Source organism: Halichoerus grypus, chromosome 5 (assembly GCF_964656455.1).
Source record: "Halichoerus grypus chromosome 5, mHalGry1.hap1.1, whole genome shotgun sequence".
NCBI lineage: Eukaryota > Metazoa > Chordata > Mammalia > Carnivora > Phocidae > Halichoerus > Halichoerus grypus.
Genome location: NC_135716.1, coordinates 136,228,202 through 136,242,924, shown reverse-complemented (window position 1 = coordinate 136,242,924; position 14,723 = coordinate 136,228,202). Strand labels below are relative to the sequence as shown.

Sequence of the window (14,723 nt, the reverse complement as noted above, 5' to 3'; positions counted from 1 at the left end):
AACTCATTTCCTCTTTACTTTTATAACTACATCACCACCAGCTGCGAAAATAAAAGTGCTTTCTCCCCTATTTAAGGATGATTTTGCGCTTCAGAATGATTTTCTGGGGGTAAAGGAAACTTGACCAACGTGACCAGCAGATATTTTAAGTGATGGGTGGAACTGAGGAAAAGCCGGACTCCTTAGCCCTGCCTTGGGACTACTGTGCTCAGCTTCTCCCCCTAGCGACTGTTTCGGACATGACACAGTGAGAGCCAACTGGATGTAAATGTATACCAGCCCCTAATGTCTGTGCTCTGTTTCTAGAGATGAGTTTGAAGAAGATGGATTCTGTCAGCCATACAGAGGGATTGCATGTGCAAGATTTATTGGCAACCGCACTGTCTATATGGAGTCTTTGCACATGCAAGGGGAAATAGAAAATCAGATCACAGGTAGGTAACGCTAATGAAACTGTACTGATATCTTGTATAACTCTTTTTCTCACCAGACGTTTTCTTGAGCTCCTCTCTTGACAAAGGATTGGGCTAGGCATAGGGGTTAGGAGCTGGACCACAAAGAAGCAGGAGATACGACCTCTGTGTTCTGGAATGTTCATTAGAATACTTTATTGAAGGTTGTTGCTCTTAGAGGAAAAGGGTGCTCTGAAAAGTCTCACATTCATTCAGACACTCGATGAAGATTATTAGTGTTTTGGGGCATACCAGGAACTGGACGGGGCACTGGGGATATGCCGGTGTGATGAATAAGCCAGCTTACATCACTGCCCTCATAGAGTTACTGCTTGGAGACAATATCGTGTAGACTGAAAGTCGTGTAAACTCTAAATCAATTTAGAGTCTAGAATTCTGGACACCAAAACTGTGACTTTGGGGAAATCTCATTCTTCATGAAAATCTCTCTCTTCATCAGTGGAGTGAGTGATGTGGCAGGATGATCATAAGTCTCTTCCTGCTCTAGCCTTCTCTATTTTACCCTTCATGTTTCTGAATCAAAAGTATCTTTTTCATGGAAATCCAATAGTGACGCACTTTCTAGCATGCATGAGCAAAGCAGTGTAGGCCACCTTGTACAATTTTGTACACCTGGTTCTGGTGGTTACAGCAGCCTTGTGTTTCTTCCATTAGTGTAGTTCTGCCCCGTTGCCACATACCCTTGCAAGCCATTAAAATTGCCTTTATGGGATTCTAACAAGGTTGCCAGCTTTAGCAAATAAAAATACAGGACACCCAGTTACATTTGAATTTCAGATAAGCAATGGATAATTTTTAACTATAAGTATGTTCCAAATGTTTACCTGAGGTTCAAAGGAAATGAAGTGCCTTGTAGTTTATCTGGCAACCTTAGGATTGAACAAACCTGAGGCAGGTGCACAGAACAGCAAAGCATCTAGAAACTATGTCCTGAGGAATATGAAGGAACTAAGAGGAGCCCAGGGGAGCTATTTAACCTAGAGAAGCAACTATAGAAAGCTGGAGTTACCACCTGCTAAAGAACTTTCAGGAGGACGAACTCTGAAATGCCAGAGGACAGAAGCAGGACTGACTAATGGGGAGGGCCTGTTGAAGGCACATTTCAACCTAATATAAGAACATCTTAACATATATTTTCACTAAGTATTCACAAAAATAAATGGGAGTTCTGATGTAAATGTTTCATCACCCACTTGTAATAATCATCTCTTAGACATTTTCAATGGACATCTGCTTACTGGAAAATATTACAGTTAAAAAAAGCCACTTGATTTTGTGTAACCCGGCATTTCCCAAACTTGTTTGGCTCTGGAACCCTGGTTTCTCAAGCACTATGACTATGCTACAGAGCGACTGTTCTGAGGAACATACATTGGGAGACAGCATACCAACCACCCCCAGGCTGTCTCACGAGGTAAAGCTCCTTTCAGTGCAAAGGGAGGCAAGTACTCTTTCCGTCCACGGATGCCGAGCTGAGTAAAAAGTCAGGCGAAGTGACCACTGATACGCAGCCTGGAATGACTGCATTGTGCTTTTTTGAGAACTTCCAAGAGAATTGCCTCATTTTCAGAAAATGGAATAGGGAATATCTGAGACACAAAGAAATTAAAGTTACCCAGAGTCACCCACCTCAGAGGCAAGACACAGAACCAAATCCTGGGATCAGGCTCCGCCACCGCAGACAGCGAGTTCTGCCCTGCAGCTGTCAAATGTTTTAGAAGTTTCATAAAACTAATAAAAAAGTACCGGATGAAACACAAAGTTCTGTTGCTTTGTAGTAAAAATGAAAAATATATTGTGCTTTAACCTAATTAATTCTTTTTATTAGGAAATGGTACATATGTAACTTAATCCTGTTTTTTTAGCTTTGTAGTCAAAATGATTTTTTTCCAAGCCAGTGAAAGTAAGCCGCTTGGACATCTGAACTGAATCTCCTCTTGGCCTTGTCTGAGTGCAGCGGATTCCTTCCGATGTCTGTTTCTCTCTGGTATCTATTGACCAGATAACCAAAGGAGATAAACCCTGGCCCCTGGGAGTTAATAACTGTGTTTGTTTTCCAGCTGCCTTCACCATGATCGGCACCTCCAGCCACTTATCTGATAAGTGCTCCCAGTTTGCCATTCCTTCCCTGTGCCACTATGCCTTCCCGTACTGCGACGAGACCTCATCCATCCCGAAGCCCCGGGACCTGTGTCGCGATGAATGTGAAATCCTGGAAAACGTCCTGTGTCAAACAGAGTACATTTTTGCAAGATCAAATCCCATGATCCTGATGAGGCTGAAACTGCCAAACTGTGAAGATCTCCCCCAGCCTGAGAGCCCTGAAGCCGCAAACTGCATCCGGATTGGAATTCCCATGGCGGATCCTATCAATAAAAGTAGGTGGTAACTCCTGACCTTCCGTGCTGCCTGGGGGCCAGCAACCCCATGGCATAGTGAAAACTGGACCTCGATCTGTAGCAAGGATTCTTACTGGTAAACAGGCAGATTACCTCCCAGTGGGCTAAATGCTGTGTGGGGGCGGAGCTTTCAGTGGTGGATTAGATGCTGTCCCTATCCTCAAGAAGCTTCATGAAGATGATAATCTTTAAATATGGTTGCTGGTTCTTCAGTGACTTAAATGGAATTGCCATTTGACCCGCAGTGCCAGTGCTGGGGGGTACACTCACAAGAATTTGAAAAAGGTGTTCAAACAAAAACTTGTATGCAAGTGTTCATAACAGGTCTATTCACAATAGCTGAAAGGTAGAAACAACCCAAGTGTCCATCGGCGGATGAGTGGATAAACAAATTGTGGTATATCTATATAAGGAAATATGATTCACCCATAAAAAGGAATAAAATCCTGGGGTGCCTGGGTGGCTCAGATGGTTAAGCATCTGTCTGCCTTCGGCTCAGGTCATGATCTCCAGGTCCTGGGATCGAGTCCCACATCGGGCTCCCAGCTCAGCAGGGAGTCTGCTTCTCCCTCTGCCTCTGCCTCTCCCTCTGCTTTTGCTCTCTCTGTCTCTCTCTCAAATGAATAAATAAGACCTTTAAAAAAAAAAAAAAAAGGAATAAAATCCTGTTACATGCTACAACATGGCTGAAACTTGAAAGTATTATGATAGCCAAAGAAGCCAGAAACCATTGTATGATTCCATTTCTATGAAATATCCAGGATAGACAAACCCATGGAGACAGAAAGCCCATTAGTGGTTACCAGGGATGGGGTGGGGGGCTTGGGGAGTGACTGCTGAGTGAGTATAGGGTTTCCTTGGGGATGATACAGGTGTTCTGGAATGAGAGAGTGGTGAAGGTTGCACAATATTTTGAATGTTCTAAATACACTAATGGTAAATTTTATGATACGTATATTGTACCACAATTTAAAATACATATACATGGAGCTTGCCTCTATCCACTGTCCTCTCAACTCTGTTCCTCTATAACTTCCCATTCACCTAGAATTAAACTCACTGGTAGTTTTTTAGTTTCCTTTTGTAATTTAATATTATGCTATTAGTTATATGGATTAATGCATCTAAAACGCTTAGAACTATGCTTAGCACTTAATAATAGCAATATCTTCATTATTACTATTATTTTATCATTACCCTTCCATATTTTGATTTATTTCAACTCAATGGATTTTTGCAGTGCTTTCAAGTAACAGCCTTGTGGTCCCCTGGGAAGAGGACTTCCCTCTCAAAAAGACCCAGTCCATCAGCACAGAGTGGCCCTAACTTCTGTTAGAAACCCACATGCACTGCTCCTAGTGAACATTTTCTGGGAACTAGATTCTTTATCCCACGATTCATGTCTAAAGACATCAAGCAAAAATGGAAAGAAGAGTTCAGCTTGAACCTTTCCTGAACCATTCACTATGAAATTACTCCTGTGCCCCCGAGTCCCGCCCCCAGTTCTGATTTTTGTGTGTGTGTTCAGTATTATACTTGTGGAGGACTGGTTTTATTCCTGACGCATAAGCTTTAAATCCTCCCAGGAATGTAACTGCCAGGCAGGACCGGTGTCCCAGCCCAGCAAGCAGGGAGACTGCCCACATGGCCCCTGACCAGCAGGGAAGCCTTAGCCATGAGGTTAATTGCAAGTCCTTCTTCCAGAAACTGCTGTCTGGGAGCTCCAGCATCTCTTGTTTCTTTCTCACAGTTTGGGCCATTCTCCCTTCCGTTTTTCAGATCACAAGTGCTATAACAGCACAGGTGTGGACTACCGGGGAACCGTGAGTGTGACCAAATCAGGGCGCCAGTGCCAGCCGTGGAATTCCCAGTACCCCCACATGCACACCTTTACCGCCCTCCGTTTCCCGGAGCTGAACGGGGGCCATTCCTACTGCCGCAATCCAGGGAATCAGAAGGAGGCTCCCTGGTGCTTCACCTTGGATGAAAATTTCAAGTCTGACCTGTGCGACATCCCAGCCTGTGGTAAATGCCTTTAACATATTCAGGGACTTTTAAAAGAGCCCTTCTCTCTCCCCCTGCCCTTAGCAGAGTCGATAAGGGGGCAAAGGAGAGTGGTAGTGTTTGCTAGATCCCAAACTATGTTTCTAAGGCAGATAAACCTTGCTGCGTCTATATAAAACACCTTTTAGGGTACCAGCTCACACTCTCTGGGAGCAAACTACTTTATTCCCACAGCCATTGTGATTAGTGGGTGTAACAGGCACAAGGGAACCAGCTCATCACAGTCAGTCATGTAGAAAAAGACATTGCCCTCCATGGTCCATGTCCACGTACAGCCATTTTAGCATGACAGGTGTACTGGAAGCCGGAAGAGAACTGTTTTCCCTTTGTCCTTGAGAACACTCATGAGGCAGGATGAATCTACAGGTGTTAGTCATCCAGGGCAATGTGTAGCTAAACTGTGTCGTCTGTGTCATCCTGTTATGCCACAGAAGTGTGGGAAGAAAATGAAATTCCTGAATCAGTTTGTTCCATTTCCTAGAAAAATGTTTGGAGGGTAGGAGAAAGAAAAGAGAATGAAAATAAGGGTGAACCCTGGAGTTTGGGACTGTTTTGGAACTGACTCTTCTTCCTGATCCTAGTTCTCATAGATGATGTCAACTGGGCTTTCCAGGCATGGAGTCCAGTGTCGCTGCGGGGAAAGCCATAGCAGGAAAATGGACATAATAATAACATCCACCTGGGGGGTATTGGGAGAATAAATGGGTTGTTAAAAAAAACTCTATGATGTCTTGAAGATAGTAAATGCTTAACCAATAATATAGTCAATATATAAAGAGGAATCTACTATAATTGGTATGTAGTCAACAGAGAGAGAGGAATGTTTGCTCTCAGTTTAGCGAATATTATTTGAGAGCCCACTGTGGAGCAGGGGTTTTGAAAGAGAAATAAAATGTGATTCACATTACAATCACAATGCAGTGCGTATGATGCAATAGAAGTTAGCACGAATGTTATGGAACAAAGAGGAAGCTAAAACATACCAAAGAGGCCCATAGGAAGAAGTAATAAAAATGTTAAAAAGAAACTTTAGTGATGAAAATGTGGGAAACTATTATTCTATAATTTCATTCTTATGTGTTACCTGTTACTATATTGTCTTCTCTTGCAAAATTATTTTATGGGTGGTTAAACATGCCAAGTTTGAGAAAGAGGTGACCAGACCCCTTTTGTATTGCTGGTCTTTAAACTGCCTTCATATACAGCATAAAGAACAAATTATGAAGTAAAACTCTTCCAGAGCCACCATTGGAAACTTCAAAGCAAATTATCCGGTATTTTTTAAATGGTGTGCCCTTAATAATTCATGACTTTTCCCACATGCTATATTCAACATTAATAGGAAAGGAATTAAAATAAAATGTAGATTTATAATCATTTACTTAGCTGTCCACCCCTTTTCATAAACCAGATAAGGTACAAAGATCTATAAGAGAGTCAAGGATGAAAAGCATCGCTAACTGAGCACCTTCCATGTGTCAGGCATGGTGCTTGGGGTTTTCATAGGCTTTATACTTGCCCTTACACGGTGATGGGTATTATTAACCCTATGTTGCCGATGTTACACCCAACTACCTAATGGCATGTCTGTCTGACTCCAACCTCATCTTCATGCTATTCTACCATGCTATCTCAGAATACTGACATGTGTCCTTGAGGAGACCAAATGAATTATTTCAGGAAAGAAACACATTGTACATTCCTCTCTGGGTAAATGCAATTGTCCTTTGGGTGACTTCTGACCCTTAATTTCCAACTAGAAGTAGGGAGGTAATTTGTTCATAAACTGGGTGATTTGTTGATAAGCTGATTCAAGCCTTATTACAATTAGTTTAGTTTAGTCAAGACTCTAAATTATACCTTAAAAAGTATGGTTTTCATTTCAGTGACCTTCCTGAAGCAATCAGAACAAATACAGACTCTGAGGGATGAAAGAAATCCTTAAACAGTCTTTCAGACTGTGGATATAGAGAGAAAGATCACTTACATCTCACAAAACACTTACCATGTGCCTATACAATGCTCTGCACTTGACATATTCATGTGCATTTAAAACTCATATCCACACCGTAGGGTAAGTGTTAGTGTAGTCCACTGAGGTTCAGGAGGGCTAAAGGACTGGTCGACATCACACAGATGATGAGATTGGACCGGAACCCTCCTCTATCTACATATAACTCTGACCAAACTCAAAGCTTACAGCTCTTTTCCCCAGACACGCTGCTAGCTCCCATTTAAAGATTTTTTCAGAAATAGATAAGAGAATGACAATAGGCTGCACCTCTGGATTCTAGTGTACAGATTCTTATAATATGCTATGACATCAAAAAGTGTGCCCTTACTGATGAGGAAGTCCACCCTCGTATTACTCTGTATTAGCGTAGTATTAATCAGTACAGTGATGTTAGAAACCCTGAGACCCTTTCTTTCTGAATATCAGTCCACAGAGGACAAGTTAACATTCTGACCACTGGTTAGTTCTCGTCATGTGAGAGATAAATTTAGATGAATGCTAAATCTAGAGATGACAAGGCAGTTTTCGCCACTTACAATAATTTTTATCAAAAAGAGCGTCTTCACTTCATGTTGAAAGGAAACAGTTCCTCTTGAATTCTTCAAGCCAAGCCACAAGTACATCCATTAAAGGCACAGGGAATCCTTGACATTGATCAAGAAGCAGCTGCTGGGAGGCCAGTGGCTCCCCAAGGGGAGAATTAAAGAAGAAAACAGGTTGGCATCAGCTGTTGTCACTGGGCAAGGCTTCTCGGAATTGCCCCTCGATAGACCACCTCTAGCAACTTAGTCATAATAGCGTAACACTTCCTGTGAGCATTGATTTTCTTTCTCTTTCATTCTTATAAAAGTTATGAAAGAGAAAGTAGGAATTTCCTGCCCTCTTTTACCATATGAGAAAACCAAGGCCCAGGGAAGTGGTAGGACTTACCCAAGATCACCAATCAACAAATAGAAACCAGGTCTCCTATCTCTAGGACCACTCACTGCTCTTTGTTCTGTACCAATGCTTCCCAAACGGCAGAAGTTTTGTCTCCCAGGGAACATTCGGCAATGTCTCGAGATATTTTGGTCACCATTCCTGGTTGTGAGATATTACTGGCATCTACTGGGTGGAGGCCAGAGATGCTGCTAAAACAAGCTAAATGCACAGAATGACCCATACAAAGAATTATCCAGCCCAAAATGTCAACAGTGCCAGGGTGAAGGAATGCAGAAACTGGATAGGAATTATACAATTTAAACTATAGAATAACAATAACATTAAACACCAATTGCCATTTATTGAATGCTTCCAATGAGCCAAAGACCAAGAGTTTTTTATGCATTATGTCATTTATAATAGTCCTATAGCCCTGTGAGTTGGGTTTTATTCTACCCAAGAAGAGAAAACTGAGACTTAGAATAAGTAACTTGTCCAAGGCCCCATGGTTAATAAGAATTGAACTAAGGACTCAAACCTAGAGACGGTATGTGTGTGTCTGTTGGATGGATAGATGGATAGATAGATAGATAGATAGATAGATAGATAGATAGATAGATAGATAGATGTTGAGAATAACGTTTCATCTTACAATGAGCTGAAAGCTTGTGGGGCAGATTTGAAATGCGTCCTTTTCCTTCTCCCTCCCAAATGGGTTGGAGTTCCTACATTCTTTAGTTAAGTCAGAGTTAAGGAGATTTCAAAATTTCCATGTGGTGTCTCATTTGCCTACCGATAATTTGTTTTCGTTTCAACCAAGTAAGGCTAAAAGAAGTATAGGCCTAATTAAATGCAGAATGTGAGCCTTTGTTGTACTTTCTAGAATAAAGGCATTTGAGAATGGCCTGCCACAGACTGTCTTATCAGCAAACTTTCACTCTAAGACAGAACATAAAATTAAACACAACCAAATATGTCTGGTGTGAACTCTGGGGATTGGCTCTGCTAGGACACTGCTTGCGTCCAAGTAGTGCTGGGAGGAAGTGAAAGGACCAAAGATATTTTGGGCAAGACCTGACCTGTCCCTGACCTCTCATCCTCCATGTCATTCACTGAAACTCAATATGTGTTGAGCTTCTATTATGCTTCAGACTTTGTGAATAGGGTAGATCAAAGCATGCCCTTGTGTAGCTTACAATCTAGTGAAACAATTAGATGGTAAAAATATGAATCACGTTAAGCACTGTTTCATAGTTCCCAACGTTTTTGTGCACTGTCATGCACTTGGCATTTTCATGATGACTGTTGTCTGTTCTTTAACACCAGCCTCTGGCCTATGATTTAGTTAATGCTCAATAAAATGTGTTCAATGAATGAATCCTCATAATCACCACAGGATAAAGGTATCCTCTCCATTTTACTGATGGAGAAGTAGAGGCAATGTTGTTTTTCCTCAAGCCAACATTCAAACCAGGTCCACAGGACTGTAGGTACAGTCTTCTGTCTACCATGGCACAACTACCTAAAGAACAAATTCTAGATGATTCAGAGGAATAAACATTCCTTTCTCGTTTTCCTCTTTCCTTTGATCATTATGGACTCTCTAGATCTTTGGGATGCTGTCCATTGATTTTCTTGTTTGCAGCTCCACACATGCAGGAGTGGAACCCCCAGCCACAAAGGCATCTACTCTGAGAGACCCTAGGTGCTCCATTCACCTCAGCCCCGATGAGGACTAGCTCCATGTGGGGCTCGCAGCGTTTGCCCATTTCCCATTAAATCCAGCTCTCCTCCCTCCCGGCAGCCCCAGGTCCCCAGTCCTCAGAGTTGGCCATTTTCCCTGAGAGCCTGCCTGCAAACCTTCATTCACTATGCCTTTACCTCTAGTCACTGTGGCCACCTTCCAAGCCAAATACTGTGGGTTGGGTGGAAACTACGTCGAAAAAGAAACATTTGCCTATGTTCTTTCCAACTGGCACCTAGGCACACCTCCCAGGTTCACAGTTTCACTGTAGACCTTATCATTGCTTTCTGACACAGCCCTGTGGGCAGAACTGTGGAAAATGCCTGTTTCTCTGGGAGCAGCTTTGGCAGGATCTGGCCATTTTACTTCTACCACGTGGCTTCTCTTCTTTCTCTCTCCCTCGCTAACTGAGGTCCCCCATTTGTTCCTCTCTTGACTTGTATGGGGAGGCCGAATCTTAATTGTATTAGTGCCTTCATATTCGAACCTCAGCCCTTTATTTTACTCTAGATTAAGTTCAGAGGCCACATTTCTTCCGCCAGCCAGGCTGGCATGCCTGAGAGACCTCAATAAAGGGTCTCTCCCTCTACCAAACAGCTAGAACTTCCAAGCAGTGGTATGGTTTTGACTCCTTGACCAGCATCCCCACAGAGTGCCCACCGATAAGAACAGTAGGGGGCCATTTTGGCTACACTGGCAGTTTTCATACCTGGCCTGTTACTTTCGTATTTCCTTTTAAGTCCTTGGCTTACAACAGTTTGCCAAAGGGCACAGCGCCCAGTTCTGTGCCTGAATAGCCCTGACTTGTCCCATAACCTTACAAACACTCGCCCTGGGTTCTGCTTTGTCACAAACCATTTTCTGCAATGTGGTGGTTTACAGTTCAGGGCAAGGCAGATGTTTTCCAGATTGCGAACACTGCAGTTTTTAACTCACTCTGTCAGCGGCCTTCTCCCATATTTCATAGAAGACCTGTTGTAAGGCAATTTGTCTTTCAGCCATTTCTTCAAACCAAAATTGAACATTACAGTGAATGGGATGGTGGGGAGGGGGGATGGAGGGAGGAATAGAGCACGGCTTTGTATGGTTTGAAGTTTTCCGGAAGAGTTATTTTTATGCTACAGAGATTTTTCAAGATGTACTTTATTCTCCAGTCTCTATACATTTTCGACAAAGTAAAGAACAATAGTTACCCCAAACCTATAACGAAGTCATGTTCCATAAACATTTTTAACCATAAAATAATTTTTTCTCAAAGATTTTTTTTATCGTTCTCAAAATATATTGAGTCATGTATCCAGCGTGTCAGCTGCTCTAGCAACAAGCTTTAGGAAGCTCTTAACTCTTTTGGCCCACCACCATGCCAACAGGAAGGGCTCCTTGTCACTTTAACCCTTTGGTGACGGAATTCTGATATAAGACCACAATGATCTTTGATATTGGCTTGGTATCAGCCACAGTTCTGGCATGAAACAAAAGGCATAAGCAAACACACCATGGAGAATTTTATGGGCCCAGCACGCTTCCGCTGCGCTACTCTGCTAACCATGGAGAATTTTATAAAGAGACTCTTTATGAAGGTGTTGGCAGAATTAGGGGAAACCAATAAGGTGAAGAACCCAGGCCAGCAGAAGTGGGAGGCATTACCGTCCTAGGCTTGAAGAGTCAAAGGAATGATTAGTTACCTTACCTTATGGAGCAGAGCTGAGAATGAAAAGAGAGCCGTCCAAAGGCTGTGGCCTTTGGTGGAGGGAGGTAGCCAATCCTCTGCAATTTGGCAAGGAAGGAGCCTGGAAACAAACATGGCAACCCATATTCCTCTTGCCCTGGGCAGTTCTTGTCCCTCCAATGTCTCCCATTGGCCCAACCTAACTGGAAGCCAGAGGGTAAGGGTGCCCATTGATACTGTCCTTAGAAGTCAGCCTCAGCATGGAGCTGAGGAGAAAAGGACTGATACTGGATCTGAAGACACTCAGGGAAAATATTCAATCACTAGCTTTAAATCCGTTGCTTCACAAGAGAGCCAAAAGAACAATAGGGACCTAAATAAGGTATGTAGACTCAGTTTATAAAATCAGAGAACGTTGAGGGGAACCATTGAAATCATCCAGCCTCTGTTTGAGCATTGCCAGAGACCTTCAGATACAGGGACATCTCACCACCCCGCAGAGGTTATGGGATGGCTCCCACTGCTTAAAATCTGCATTTGTAAGTCTGAAACCAAAACTTATATGGGAAATCTCCTGATTTTTAAAAAATGTTGGCCATGAATTCAAATTAAAACCTAATAAGGAACAAGTCTATGTATTAGATGCATTCTGTAACCTCTGGTATCATTTATTATCCACATTTGAAGGTACCTATCACATCCTTCATTCAATTTTTAATTTGGTCTAAAGAGCATGTAGCTCTTCCAACCTTTCCTTACCCATCTTCCTTTTCCTCTGAATGTTTCTTGTTTTTTTAAAGCCTTTCTTAGAAATGTTGCTCTTAGAAGACACCTTTTTTGGTGTTTTTAAACCAGCGAGGGTAGAAGACTATGATGCTTTTGATCATCATTCAGTATTGCCAGTGAAGGTACTTTTTTGCTAAAAGTACCATATATAACATTTTTTGGAGCAATTTCATTGTACTGTTGCTGGATCCAGCTGAGCCTTCAAGTCTTCATTAAAACTTACTAGCCTTCTCTTTTCCTCTTTTTTTTTCTTGGTTTTGTTACACCAAAAATTATTTAGTAGATTTGCTTAATCATGGGCTTCTATAAACAAGAGCTTTAACCTAACTGCAAGCTATAATATTTATTTGTAAAATTTAAACTGTTGGTTTTGGGTCATTATTTTAGCCTGCTTTGTATGAGCCTCTAAAATTTTATTTCTGTAGGGGCACCTGGGTAGCTCAGTCAGTTGGACATCTGCCTCCGGCTCAGGTCATGATCTCAGGGTCCTGGAGCGAGCCCCTCATTGAGTTCTCTGCTCCATGGGAAGCCTGCTTCTTCCTCTCCCTCTGTCTGCCATTCCCCCTGCTTGTATACTCTAGCTCTCTGTCAAATGAATAAATAAAATATTTTTTAAAAATTTAGAAATAAAAATAAAATTTATTTCTATAGTCAGATATCTTTCCTAAATTTGGGTCATTTTCAAGTTTGATAAATATGTCATCGTCAAGTAGTTGATGATAATGTCAAATAGGCAGGTTCGCTCAAGCTTAGCTCTCTACAATTTGAGGTTGATTTGCTGATTAACACTATTAGGGTACAGGCACATGGTAAATTACAAATCTATCTAATGATAGATTATCTAGCCTTCCGTCTTTGGTCCATAAAGATATCATGGGTCACTTGATCAAATGTCTTGCTGAAAGTTTAAATGTGCTTGTTCTACCACTCTAAAATAATCCTATCAAAATGAAAGAGATTTAATCTTATAAAACCTATTGAATTTTGGCACTTAAAGATTGGCGCAATTAAAAAATGGGCAAAGGACTTAAACAGACATTTCTCCAAAGAAGATATACAAATGGCCAACAGTATATGAAAAGATGCTCAATATCATCAGTCATTAAAGAAATGCAAATCAAAACCACAATGAGACATATGATCCAGGAATCCTACTTCTGGATATATACCCAAAAGAACTGAATGCAGAATCTCAAAGAGATATTTGTACACCCATGTACATTGCAGCATTATTCACAATAGCTGAGAGGTGGAAGCAAACCCATCGATGGATGAATCCATAAAGAAAATGTGGTATATACATACAATGGAATATTATTCAGCCTTAAAAAAGAAGGAAGTCTGACACATGCAACAACATAGATAAACCTTGAGGACACTTTACTGAGTGAAAATAAGCCAGTCATAAAAAAATACTGTATGAGGTATCTAAAGTAATCAAATTCATAGAAACAAAAAATAGACCAGTTGTTGTCAGGTGCTAGAGGGAGGGGGAAATGGGGAGTTACTGTTCAATGAGTATAGAGTTTCAGTTTTGCAAGATGGAAAAGTTTTGGAGATCTGTCGTACAACAATGTGCATATGCTTAGCACTACTAAACTGTACACTTAAAAATGGTTACAGTGGTAAATTTTGTTAATTTTTTTTACCATAATTAAACTTTTTTTCAATAAAAGGAAAAGATTAGCCCAACTCTTTCCTTTTATAGAGGAGAAAACTGAGGTCCTAAGAACTTATAGAAACTTCTAATGAACTCATGTGGATTCTAGTTACTAAGATTTTTCTCAAGTGCTCACAAATGAGCACTTATTGTGGTTAAAACATTGTGTGCTGTGGTTAAAACATTTGCTAAAGAGGGGCACCTGGGTGGCTCAGTCGATTAAGCATCTGCCTTTGGCTCAGGACATGATCCTGGGGTCCTGGGATTGAGCCCCGCATTGGGCTCCCTGCTCAGCAGAGAGCCTACTTCTCCCTCTCCCTCTGCTGCTTTGCCTGTTGTTCTCTCTCTCTCTCTCTGTCAAATAAATAAATAAAATCTTAAAAAACAATATTTGCTGAAGAGAAAAATTTTAATCACTATATATGGCCAGAGTCTTTTTAAGAATTAATTTGAGAATACATAATACAGGTCATCTTCTTGATATTTCCATCATTGAATTGAGAGACCTAATGGCGGACCTAGCATGCCAACTAAAGACCTAGTTAACACCTTTTCTCCTTTGGCTTCTAGGCATATATTTAAGTATCACTGGTGCAGGCTCCTATCTGCTACAGACCCAGTTACTTTGTAATTTTCAAATAATAGATGATAGCAATTCCTATTTGTTTTCTATGGTTTTCATTTCTTTTCAGACATGATTATAATTTAACATTTATTTATTTATTTATTTTGGGGATTCTAAGGTTCTATAAGATTTCTTCCCCACCTTTGCCATATTGAAGATCTAGGGATTTTTTTGTTTTAACTCAAAGTAATATCCCAGATGATGTTTCACTTTATGAAAGTACCTCTTGAATAAGAAATCACGTTTACCTTGTTTTAAGCCCTAGGATAAGAAAGGAGTATTTTCTCCATTATATTTAATTACTAATCAAACTATTGAATATCTTTGCAAAAATAAAATAGGAATGTCAGATGTGACCTGTGATACCA

General features: G+C 41.2%; 1 protein-coding gene across 2 annotated transcripts in view; it reads left to right on the top strand.

The window, feature by feature from the left end:
• The window catches only part of ROR1 (receptor tyrosine kinase like orphan receptor 1), a 387,985-nt gene that overhangs the window by 349,756 nt on the left and 23,506 nt on the right, over nucleotides 1–14,723 (top strand). For both annotated transcript variants that reach the window (XM_078073012.1, XM_036070447.2), the window contains exons 5-7: nucleotides 307–434; nucleotides 2,534–2,851; nucleotides 4,652–4,897. In XM_078073012.1, the coding sequence (XP_077929138.1) occupies nucleotides 307–434; nucleotides 2,534–2,851; nucleotides 4,652–4,897 (692 nt within the window). The remainder of the gene's footprint in view (nucleotides 1–306; nucleotides 435–2,533; nucleotides 2,852–4,651; nucleotides 4,898–14,723) is intronic.